Consider the following 12391-nt stretch of genomic DNA (forward strand, 5'->3'; position numbering starts at 1 on the left):
TCCCACTGCCCCTCAGGGATACACAGCCCAAGGTGTGGAAATCAGCCAACACCAGGGCATTTGTGCTGGCAGGCAGGCAGGGAAGGTAACAGTTCCTTGTCACCTTCACCCCATGTCCATCAGGCCCACCACATTCCACACCGTGGCCCTGGTTAGCCCCAGCCACGCAGAACCTCTTCCCTCAGCACTGCAATTTTAACTTTTAAGCATGACTTGCAATTATTAACATTATTCTTCACTTTGCCATGGCATCCCAATCTCCTTTTGGCCGTAGAGATTTCCCCCCTGCAGTCCAAGAACTCTTTGTGCAGGCAGCAGAGACAAAACCAGCAAGGCCAGGATGATCCCAGGAGAACAGGTCCATCTGCTGGCTGAAAAACAGCATGGCCGGCTGCAAGCACCAACTCGAAAAGCACCCAAAATCCTGAAGGCTGGGAAGCTGGCTGGGAGGAGCTGACCTTCACCCAAATATCTGCTGAAGTCCCAGGGGTGCCAGTGCTGGGCAGAGGGACTCCGTGCCCTTGCAAAGCTCTCATACAATCTCCTGGCAGCTCACAGAGCTCCCAGGTTGAACAGGGTGCTCCTACTGCCCCCCTCCCAGCAAGCACAGTGTGCCAAAAACCACTCTTTCCCACCAAACCTGGCTGTCATCAGGCAGCAAAACTGCCTCCACACGTGCGGGGCAGATGCTGACTTGAGAGGACTCAAAGGCACGGCTGCGTTGTGCAGAACTGCAGAAACACCCGCAGAGCAGGAAGAGAGAGGGGATGGGGTGACACCAGCGCTTCCCACCTCACACAACTGGGACCAGTAGGGGTAAAAACCAAACTCCCAGTGCCACTCACTGGGCTCAGCATTTACAACACCCCCAGGGCAAAAGCCCAAGTTTGTATGCGATGCATCAGGCAGGAAAGCATGCTCTGTTTAATAGAGAAGGTTGGGGAGGGGGAAGATGACAGTTTTCTGGCATCCCGTTTAATTTATTCGGGCTTTACGCAGCTCCGCTTCTCCCAGAGAGAAAAGAAAAACACAGAGAGAAAACTTCCTGGTTCCTAAACAAAACAAGAAGTACAAACTGCAGCTGACAGCCAGAGTATGCATGGTTTACATGGAAAAGCTGAACAACCTGGGCTGTTAACAGAAGACAGGTAGCATGGTTTTTTACGGTTACTCAGTTCTGCATTCAGGTGCGTTCTGTTTCTCCCTGATACATTCTCACTCCCTCTCTCTCTCATGCACACATCTCTCTATCACTTTCCCACCACAGCCTCAAAGCGTTTTCCTTTCCTCCTCCACTGACACCTCCAAACTCCTGCAAGGACATGAGGGGTTCAATCTGCACAGACTGTCCATGCTCTTTGCGCTTGGGAAACTTTGGGCCAGGAAAGGGGGGGAAGAAAAGCAGCAACAAACCCCAGCACTCCCATTACTGCAGAGTTCTGGGCTTTTTGCTTTTCTTTCCCCAGCCCCAAACCCCCAGGTGAGTGGTGTTTGTCCCACAGCCCCAAGGACAGCATGCTGGCAGCACCCCTCAACCCCTCTGTGGGCCCATTCCAGCCCTGCCCAAGGTCCCACAAAAAGCTCCACGTTTCCCCCCTTACTGCAGTAAGGATGCTTGCAACTGTTTTGCAAGTGGAATCCATATTAAAAATGGGGGGGAAGGAAGAAAAAGTCTCCTTGCTTCGGCGACAGGGAAGTTATTTATTCTCAGCATCGGTGTGTTCTGTACAGAAAGAAATCAACAGGTGAAGTAATGGCAGAGACACATCGGTCCTCAGAGCGGCACGTCCAGTGCAAAACATCTCAGAGCGCCTGCAATTGCTTGGATTTAACCTATACAAACATGCACGTGGGCAGAGGGGTGCGTGTGTGTGTCTGGGCCTTTACAAAGCATGATATATACTGTACTTACAATAAAAAAAGTGTGCGCTGAAAAGCAGATGCTCACTCCTGTCCCAAGCGAAAATGGAGGGACAAGAGCAGCTGCTGGGAGTGCAGGTTTTAGATGGGTTTTTCCTATCTAGAAAGAAAGAAAGAGAGACACTCCCTGGCTTATTATCCTAAATCTACACAGGCATCCCTTCCACCCAGCCCCGGCAAGTTCACTTTAGCTCCCTCAGCTTAAGCCAATCCTAAGAAATACTGGGCAGCAGCCCTCCAAACCCCTCAGAAAACCAAGCATTCAGCTCCACAGTCACCCAAAGGCCCCATCCTCCCAGAGCAGCAGGGCTGGCTGCAATCAGGGGTAGTTCAGGGGGCTGCCTTGTCCATATCCCCTGGCGATACCCCCTCGAGGGACGCAGCCCCATCATGCTGCCACGTTCCAACTGGAAAGTGGGGACTTTCCTCCTTCCCTCCCTCCCGCACCGCATCCCACACCAGGACCAACGCACAGGGGACAGGCAGGACACAAGAGGCAGTATTTACAGTCTTTGGTCTCGGGGAAGGGAGGGAGGAAGAGGGAAATGGTACTTTGTTGTCTGTTTCTTTTTCTTTTTTCTTTCCCCCTCCCACCCATGGTAAGGTGTTTTGCCTGCAGGAAGATGCCACAAAGCAGCAGGGAGGGCAGGGCCACGGGGCGAGGAGCAAAAAAGACTGGTTCTCTGGCTGACATTGGGCAAAAAGACTATAGGAAAGCAGTCCCTTCTCCTTGCAACCTCCCCCCCACCCCCCCGCCCTTCCCCTCCTGTCGTCTCTTCCCTCCCCAAGAACTGGGGCAGCAGGAGGGCAGCACACAGGACCCAACCCCGGTCTCTTCCAGAGCCTAAAAGAGACATGCTGAAACCCATGTAAAAATCCAGCACCGGGGCCACAGCAAGCAGGACCACATCCATCTACTGGCTCCGCAGGGCGTGTGCTCCCCGGTCCTCCTGCTCATGGGCTGTGTAGAAGAGGTGGCACTCGGGGTCCCCACGGATGGTGGGCGCACCCTGGATCACCTTCCCATGGATGGGGTCCACGCACCAGCACTCTCCACGCTGCCCATTCACCGACATCTTGCACTGCAGATAGAGAGAGACAGAACAAACATCAGCTGAGGAGATATAGGGATTTGATCACCCTCACCCCCCATGGTTTCTCTGGAGATTCAGCACAGATGGGCTTGGATTTAAGGATGCTGCACTGGGCCTGCGCTATAGCAGCATCACTGCTCTGGAACTTCAGCTGAGGACTGAACAGCTGTTGATGAGGGTCGATAGCAATAGGACAAGGGGGAATGGTCTTAAACTGAGACAGGGGAGGCTTAGACTAGATATTAGGAGGAAGTTTTTCCACACAAAGGGTGGTAGACACACTGGAAAAGGTTGCCCTAGGAGGTTGTAGATGCCCCAATCCCTGGAGGCGTTGAAGGCCAGGCTGGATGTGGCTCTGGGCAGCCCGGTCTGGTGGTTGGTGACCCTGCACGCAGCAGGGGGGTTGAAATTCAGTGATCATTGTGGTCCTTTTCAACCCAGGCCATTCTATGATTCTATGACTGGAGTTCTTTCCTCAAACCACGGATGGCTGGACTGTATGATCTTGGTCTTTTCCAACCTTAATGATTCTATGCATGGGACCATTGAGCTGATTTCAATAAACCACGAGGACAATCATCCCCAAATTACTTTTTTTTTTTTTCAACTCTGGATGAAAGCACCTACAGGGTCAACAATCCCAGGTGAGTAGGGATGAAATATGCTTACGGAGCGGCTGCATAAGCTTCATTCTGCCTGCAAATTGGGTCAAACAAACTAAACGTGACAGCACAGCCCATGGATAAACTCAGCTATGTTTAGGAACAGGATCTCAATCCCAGCACAGAAGCAGTGACCACAGCAAGCATGGACATGGCCTCTACACTCCAAAGCCTAATCTGGTAGGAGAGAAGTTGCTTGCTGTAATGGCTATTATCATCTACCCCTTGCCCCGGCAAGGCTGCAGGAACCTTGTACCTGGAGCTCATCCCCCCACACCCAAATGAATACGCTCCTGAACATGGCACAGCAGGATCCAGCCCCCACAGCAGACTCTACATGCACTCTGCGAAGCTGAGTTCAATCCATTTTCTGCAGCTGGATTGCAGCCTTGTTCGAGAAGTATAAAAAGCAGGAAAAAAAGGTAAAAACTAAAATGAAAAATGCTCCCCAGCATGAGAGCACACAAAAGCACCCCTCCACCTTGTGCTGACCCACAGGAGGTGGGAGCAGCCAGGAATGCTTTTATTGGCATCTGGTTTCCAACCAAGGAAAAGGAGCTGACACTCAGCTCTGGAAACCCAGATGGAAGGAAAACTGGGAACAACCTCATGTTTGTCCTCACCCAGGGCAGGCGGAAGAGACAGCATTTTTGTTTTCTTTTTCAACAGCTAAGGCCAACGTGCAACTTCTGCATGGTGCAGAGAAGAGAAAGGACAAAGCAAGATTATCTCAGAGCAATCTGCTCTTTCCTAACAATTTTTGTTTTTTTTCTTTTTTTCTTTTTTTTTTTTTTGAATAAATGCTCCCAACCAAGGGATGGAAGCAGCTCTTAAAAAAAAAAAAAAGGCTTAGCCATGAAAACAGCAGGATGTCTGGGTCTTCTCCAAGGGATCATTCTGCACAGCCATAAGAGGTGCTCACATCCAGGTACTATCAATGCAAGCCAGCCCCCAGATGGTGCTTTGCTGCTTAAGAGAGCTTCCTCCTGGCTGCAGATTCTACTGTGACCATTCCCCTCACTGCAGATCTCATGCATCCAGCTCTGATCCAGGCCCCGCATCTGCTAAGGTTGATTTTGTCTGGCTGCAGAGCTTCGCAGGGCAGAACTGTTCAGGGAAGGTGTGAGGATGAAAAGGAGAGGAAAGGAAGCAGTTGGGGCACAGGTAGAAGCCTCTCCTGGGAGAAGCCCATGCCAGAAAAGCTTCAGTACGCTCCTGTTTCCAACCTGAGCAGAAGAATCATCTCTCATCACTCTCTGTGCACATCCCACACCCATACACCTCTCCCCCCCCCGGGCTTGTCCTCCTGCAAAGCTGCAGACATTCAGTCTAGGAAGAGGCAAGAGAAAGGAGCAGACAGTGGTGCAGCAATGCTTGTAAGCCTTGTTAGGAAACCACTATGATACAATCATTTAATTTGCGGTGGAACCACCAAAGGCGTACTACACTGCAGAGGTACTGGGGATAAGTGGAAGCTCAGCTCTCATCCTGTTAGTGATGACAACTTGATGAGAAATGCAACTGCCCCATGTTTCGGGTCTGGACAGCAGACAGGCAGTCCCCACACCCTGGGACCTGCTTCCTGCCACCCGAGGAGTAGGGCGCAATTTCTGTGCAGCACTGAGCACAGGGATGCTGCCAGGAGTGCAGCCAGCTCCAGGGCTCCAGCTCTCTCTACTTGCCTGCTTGAGATTGTACAAGCCATGCTTGTCACAGTTGGGGATGTGGAGGGAGTAGAGGTGTTCCAGGGGACCTCGCTCATCCGGCAGCCGCATGGTGGAGATGCGCTCCAGGACCTGATCCAGCTCCTGCTGGCAAGGGGTCTGAAAAAAGCCAAGAAAACAAATAAAAAACAACAAATGTACATCCTGATAAAGGGACCGTTTGCCATATCATAACCTCAAATCTTCACATGGCAAAGAGCAACCCAACACCTGACCCCAAGCCTAGGACTCAACCAAAGCAGTCCAGTTAAATTCCACCTGGCGTTAGCCACAGCAACTCTGCACCTCCCTGCCTCCTGCATCTGCTGTTTTCCTCCTAGACAAACAGCAGCACCGTGGGGACTCTCTAAGCCAATGGTAGCAGCACCATCATGCCACGGAGCCACATCTGTCCCACAGACATCAGCCTGTTAGGCTAAATTTGACCTAAAGGACTGCAGTAGCAAGGTTTATCTGGGACAGCATATGAAGTGCACGTTAGGGAGATGAGGCCACAAATAGCTGCTTTGCCTGTTCCTTAGAGAAGAGGTTCTCAAAGTTCCTTTCTGTCCTTGTGTTCCTCAGATATAAATGCCCTGTGTTTATAGAGAAGTATTACAAAGCTTTTGGGGGTGGCTTTCCATCCCCATGACATCTAGTTGCCTTGACCAAGCTGCCCACTAGAGGGAATCCATGGCCAAGGACCGGAGGGCAGCAGGCCAGGGACAGGCCACTGGGCACTGTTCTGCTTCTTGACAGCCCCACAGCCTACTCTCAGGCTACCCTGCAGCAGGCAGAGTCCCACACCATAAATCCCTCAGGCCATCCCTGGGGAGTTACTTAGGGAAAAAAGGGTGTGCAAAAGCTGGGCTGCAGGCAAGGAGAGCGCTCACAGCCCTGCGGGGGCTGGTGCTGAGCCAGCAGGACCCCCCTTCTCCAGCTCTGCTGTCAGAATGTGAAGCTGCAATGAAAATAACGCCTCCTCGCCAGCACATCAAAGTTCATCAGATGGTGCATTCAACCTCAGCTTCAGGCCAAAATAAACGTTTGCTTTTCTTTCTTTTTTTTTTTTTTCCCCTCCCCTCGTTTCTCTTTTAAAGGCAGTTTGCTGTAAATGTCACTTTTGCATTCTGCATCTCCTTGTGCTCTGCCTCCCCCCCCTCCTCCTCTCACCCTGCCTGTCGGCATCCGCGACTTCTTTGAGTCCTCGTGGTTGTGATGGGCCTTGCCCACTTTGCCCATCTGCCGCTGCTGCTCGTTCACCTTCTCCCTCATCACCGCCATCTCCTTCATGCCTGTTTTTAGGGGTTTCCTGCTGCTGGCTCCACTCAGCATCCCCCCAGTGCTGTCCACGTGGTTCTCAGCAAGGATGCTCTCAGACCGGTCATCACCGTTGTCTGTAGGAAAGAGAGGAGACAAGGAAAGGGTCAAGCTCAGCCAGGCCTCTTATGTGTTCATCCCATCCTGGATCACTTTCAAGCGTGGCCGGTTACCAAGCCATAAAATCTTTGCATGCAAAAATTTTAAATTGCATTAGCTCTTTCATCTGGAAGGTGAGAATAGATTCTTTCATTCTGGAGTTATTATTACCACACTAAAAGACAGTTTAGAGAGCAGGGGAAATCGCTGCTGGAGAAGTTCTTTCTGGTTTTTCTTTGACCTTCTAAATTACTTCCCGAAGAATGTAATTTTCCCATCAGAAGTCCAGTTGGGTTAGTGATGCCAAGCGCGCTTCTGCTCCAAAACTGAAAACCACAGTGATTAGTAACAATACCTTGAGTCCATCTATCATCCCCTAGAGTATCTCCAGGAATACTTACTCAATATTAATGTGCTAAAATAAATTCTCAGGACCGCTTTCAAAAATACCTCGCCTCTCTTTTATGGCCACCCTAATTTCCCTCAGAGATCCTGCCATTTCAGTCATCATCCTTGCCATATCATCTTTCACATCATTTGTCGTGTGGTACGTTACTCATTCAGCTGCTAGCACGCAGCCTATCTACTGCTGGATTTGACCACTTCCTCTGACTGCGGAACCACCCTATGTGGCATACCAGCTCTGCCACAAGACCCCTACCTAATCCAGCCACTTCAAAACCAGCTGGCAAAAAAAGCTGGGATAACACTGGGCTCTTCTCACTTCCTCCACCCTCTGCTTTGTCCTCCTGGTCCTATAGAGGTGATAAGCACAAAGCATCTTCGCATACCAAGGGGAAGCCAGAGCACTCAGGCTCACATCATCAGCAAACACAGGCCAGGCTGGCTCTGGCATCTCTGATTTCAGCTTCGTCATAGAATCATAATATTGGATTGGAAAAGACCACAAAGATCATATAGTCCAACCAGCACCCAGATACTCATAATAAGAAACCACATTAAACCATGAACGAAGGAGGGCTCACAATGCTTTAGTTCACGTAATAACACCTTATTTGAGTCCATCCTGCTTTTTGTAAGTCTGAGCATGCAGAGCATCTAGATTTTAAAATCTAGAAACACAGACTCTTTAAGATTGGAAAAAGACCTCTATGATCATCTACTCCAACTGTCCACCTACCACTAACACTGCCCACTAACCCACACATCCCTCAGTGCCACGTCTCCATGTTTTCTGAACACCTCCAGGGACAGTGACCCCACCACCTCCCTGGCAGCCCATTCCAGTGCCAAACCACTCTTCCAGAGAGGTTTTTCCTAATATCCAAGCTTCCTTTTAGAAGCTGCATTGTGATGTTTTATAACTACTGTCTTGATACAGAGTAAAAAGAAATGATAGTAACAAACATTTCATTTATGTCACAGCTTCCTGAGCTCTTTTCCATAGCGCACCATAGTGTGTTACTGCCCTATGATCCCAGAGGGGAAAATGCAAGAAGAGTGTTGTCCACAATTACTCGGAAAACACGTGCCTACCTGTACACTGATGGCAGAGCAGCCCAAGAGGGCTGGGTCAGACACATCCCAGCATCCCATTCCCAACATATCATCAGCATCTGCTTGGGGACATGCCTCAGAAGGACCACTCCCAACCCGCGCTAGAGACGAGTAGCAACAGCACATCTGTCCTGGAAATTGCATCTGCCTGACAGGATTTAAAAGCCACCAATAGATCCCATCCTTTGTGGATCTGTCCAACGTCCTTTTGAACTTCCTCCTGATTTTGGCCCCAGATCTCCCTGTACTGGGATCAGCACACTTCCCAGAAATACTAAATGAGTTTTGTTTGCAAGTTTTTAAGCTGCTTAGGTAGCGACTGAAAAGCAAACACGGGGCAAAACCAATCTGGCAAAGCGCGTGACTTTCCTCAATACTGGTTCCAGACATGAATTTGAGTGAGGCTTGATAGCCAGATGGGCGAGCTCGATGTCTGGGCTGCTGCCTGGCAATTGCTGCCTTGGCTATCATCCGAGGAGCTGGGCAAGGAATACTTTTGAGCAGGAATCTTCTGTTTATCCACAAGTCTCCCCGTTAATTAGAAACACATAGCGAGAAGAGAGAAGGCCACGAGGCTACCCTTCAGACAGGATCAAATGAAAAAGTCCCATGCAGAAGATGGGTAAGGCTAGCCAGGAGCTGAATCCCAGTGAGCCACTTTAGGAGGGTTTTAGCCTTTTGACTTCTTTTGTCATCTTCTCAGTGACGTCACGAATCCATCAACAACACAAGGAGAGCGAGTGTAGCAAGGCTGCATATTGGATGCCTTGCAGTGCCCAGCTCCATTCAGAAGATCAGTGGTGCAGAGTGGCAGAGAAGCAGTGTGATGAATGCAGTGACCTTCCCAATCAATTCTTGCTCCTTCCTGCCTCCAACTAAAATATATAGACATCTGCCCAAATAAGCACCACTCTAGTAAATCAAGGCAAGCTGGTAAGCCTCTTGTTGGCTGATTCATTCACAAAACCTGCTTCTGATAATATTTTCACTCATTTTTCTCACTTTCCAATGCTAACAAATATCAGCCCAAAGAAAACCCCTGGTGGGAGCAGAGCGTGCAAGCCCATGTGCACAAACACACCCAGGGACGGGAGAGGTTGGTCTTGGCTCCTCGGGCACCCGCCACAGGAACAAACCTAGAGTGGAAGCCAAAGAGGTCCAGCTGCTATCGACTGCAAGATTTCCTCCCTGCCGCCAAGCTGGGCTGATCCACTTTGGGCTGAGTCCAGAGCCCCAGCACAGCTTTTCCCTCTCCTGAAGCCCATGCTGCTCCTTAGGAGTTCTACTGACCTGGGGCTACCAGAGATTGCTTATGGTCAAGAAGGACCTGTTTTTCCTGTCCTCTTGCTCATATGCATTCAAGCCACCAATCATGGCTTCCCCCCACTCCAGCAGCTAGGAAAGGGATTATGATGGAGATCAGTTCCACCTTTCCTTCATGGAAGAGTGTCAGGTTTGGTGGGCCCTATTTTGAAGAGCTAAAAGGGTCCAGGCAGCAATGGCAGGAGCAGAAACACTGAGTCGTGACACTGGAAGAACAGAGAGCCAAATAGTGCCATTCACAGCCAAATAATACTTTTTAATGCCGCTCAAGAGAAAAGAGACATCCATGCCTGCTTACGACTACAGACCAATTCGGCCACCTACCAACCCCACCAGCATGGGATGGACAGGTATGCAATTGAGTCAGATACGCAACCTTAACCCATCTGTCATCCCAGCAAACGCCCTTTTGCTGACCAATTTCAATTCACGCTAAATATATCTGTGAACAGAGCAGTGCCAAACTCCAAAAGACTTATGTTTTATAGTTCTTCCATTTTCCTATGGCATGTGGAAAACATCTTCTGTGCTATTTTGGATCAAAAGGTAGAGCGCTTTGCGCAGGGCGGGACAAGCGCGGCAAGAATCAAAGCAGATAGCTGAAGTTCTCCTGAACACATGAAACACCTCCTCCATGGCAAGGAAACGCAATTTTATTATGGCTTTTTTCAAGGAAAATTCTCATTAGCTTCAATGGGGCGAGGACTTGGCTGAGGTGGAAGCATATCCAAATGGCCATCAGCTAACGTCTGTATCGAGCCACGCAGTCTCGCCAACATTTTCAGAAGCGCTACCAATTTCCAGCACTGAAAGTTTTCAGAATCTGATTTGAGACCTTTAGGCACCTCCACCAGCACAGCGGAGAAACAGACGAGCTTACAAAGGATCTGCTGCTCCCTGAGCTGCAAGGAGAAAAGGATCATGCAAAGAAAGGCAGCTGTCTGACATTAAAAACATACCTCCATCCTTTTGGAGAGCCCCAAAGCCTATATGGGCTACAGGACAGGGCTCAGCCAGCCGCAAGCACCGCAGCATCACAGGGAGCTTGCGCCGTGCCAAGGACCGCATTGCCCTCGCCAGCGCCGCTCTCCCTCCACATTCACTTCCCTCCAACAACAGCTCGCTGAGAGGTTGTGCACGCACGTGTTTATCTGTCCAGAGTGTTTATATAGCATTCACGTGCTGACTGAGGTCTCAAACCCACAGAAAGTTTCACCCAAGTAACATTCAACACCCTGCCCGCAGCCCCTCTGTTCTGTGCCCAGGATGTGCCCCAAGCTCACTTCTCCCCACCAGAGCTACCAGTCTCCATCTCCAAAGCACATCACAGTCCAGTAATGATCCTGGAGAGGGAGGTGTTCTTCCTGGGATACATGCAGTTATTTTAACAAGCTCTGCTCCCCATTCCCAGATGCCCAGCTCTTGTCTTTTGCAGCCTGAGAGCAGACAGAGCCTTTAAACCTGACCTTGAACACGCACCACAGCCACCAGCCAGCGATCAACTTGCAGGAGGAGGAGGGAAAAGGAGCAGACCAACCCTGACTGCAGCCCTAGTGACCTCTGCCTCATCCTTCTGCAAAGTATTTCAAGAAGAGCTCTGGGCAAAGGTTCCTTTTCAATAGCTATGGTGTGGGTGTTGTTGACCCGGAGCTCAGATGCCTCAGGAAACATTTGCCAGCAGGGATTATATCAGCATTGCAATTTCCTTGTGGCAAGAGCTGCCAAGAACAAAGTCCCCCCCCAGGCCCTCTGGCCCACCATACCCCAGAAAGGACCCAGGTTTGCTGCCTACCACTGCCAGACTGGACAACACTGGACCAGTGCAGTATCTATCAGGTCTCAGTTACCACTGCGGGGAGGGGGACGTGAGGACATTGGTGCGTGGTCCAACCCCACAAAACTAAGCCAGGTTGGATGCAGCTCTTCAGACACAAAATAAAGCATCCAATCAAGTTTCAGTCCCTGCTTCACACACACACACTCAAAATACAATGGGAAAATGCTACAGAGGGAGTGCAAGTAACACGCAGCGTAGAAGAGAAAGGGTGCAGAAGGGATGCATGGAAAAGCCATCCCACCCCAGGACTCATCTCACAGAGACCAAGTGGGGATAACTCCGGGAACAGTAACTCATCCCCAGATGCCCCACGAAGTCCCAGCAGTTGGGAAGCTCCTGAACTACTGACTACATCTAGACCAGGTCCAACAGCTATCATGAAATCATAGGCTGGTTTGGGTTGGAAGGGACCTTGAAAATCATCTAGTTCCAACACACAAGCCATGAGCAGGTTTGTCAACCACTAGATCAGGCTGCCCAGGTATGAATTATGTGGGAATCTCACCTAGATACTCCCTCCTGTCTCTGCCCAGCCAATTCCATTCAGCCTCATCCATCTCTGCAGAGCCAACATGTGCCCTTCAGATGCTTGCTGACACTTAAGCACATCAGCTGGCTGCAGAGGACACAGCAGCAAGGGGTACCCATGCCAGCCAGCAAGGTGGCTGCACACCGCAGCCAGGAAATTCCCACTCTGGTCTCCAAGAGATGGCCTGACCTTCACGATATGCTGCCCACAAAGAACCCACAAGCTCCCCTGTGGCTCTCAAACACCCTTTATTTGTTGCCATCCAATCTTTTCAGCCCATCTCCAGCAGCAGGAGGCAGGAGGGAACGCTATGTCCCAGCCAGGGCTTGCTTTACAAGCTCCTCTCCCTGCCCTGAGCCGCTGGGGTGATCCAAGGGGCACCCAGT

At 50.4% G+C, this 12391-nt stretch overlaps 1 protein-coding gene across 9 annotated transcripts in view; it reads right to left on the minus strand.

Moving 5' to 3' along the window:
* Positions 1–1681: 1681 nt before the first annotated feature.
* Positions 1682–12391, minus strand: part of IGFBP2 (insulin like growth factor binding protein 2) — a 72488-nt gene continuing 61778 nt past the window's right edge. For 5 of the 9 annotated variants that reach the window (XM_025152152.2, XM_025152153.2, XM_025152151.2 and 2 more), the window contains 3 exons: positions 6553–6776; positions 5359–5499; positions 1682–3002 (listed from right to left, as the gene is read on the minus strand). In XM_025152152.2, the coding sequence (XP_025007920.2) occupies positions 2835–3002; positions 5359–5499; positions 6553–6776 (533 nt within the window). In that variant the 3' untranslated portion in view covers positions 1682–2834. Of the gene's footprint in view, positions 3003–5358; positions 5500–6552; positions 6777–7199; positions 10834–11105; positions 11224–12391 lie in introns of those variants that run through there. The other 4 variants (XM_015289789.3, XM_046943496.1, XM_046943499.1 and 1 more) reach the window with 4 other exon arrangements.

The sequence above is a fragment of the Gallus gallus genome, chromosome 7 (genome assembly GCF_016699485.2).
Source record: "Gallus gallus isolate bGalGal1 chromosome 7, bGalGal1.mat.broiler.GRCg7b, whole genome shotgun sequence".
Classification (NCBI taxonomy): Eukaryota; Metazoa; Chordata; class Aves; order Galliformes; family Phasianidae; genus Gallus; species Gallus gallus.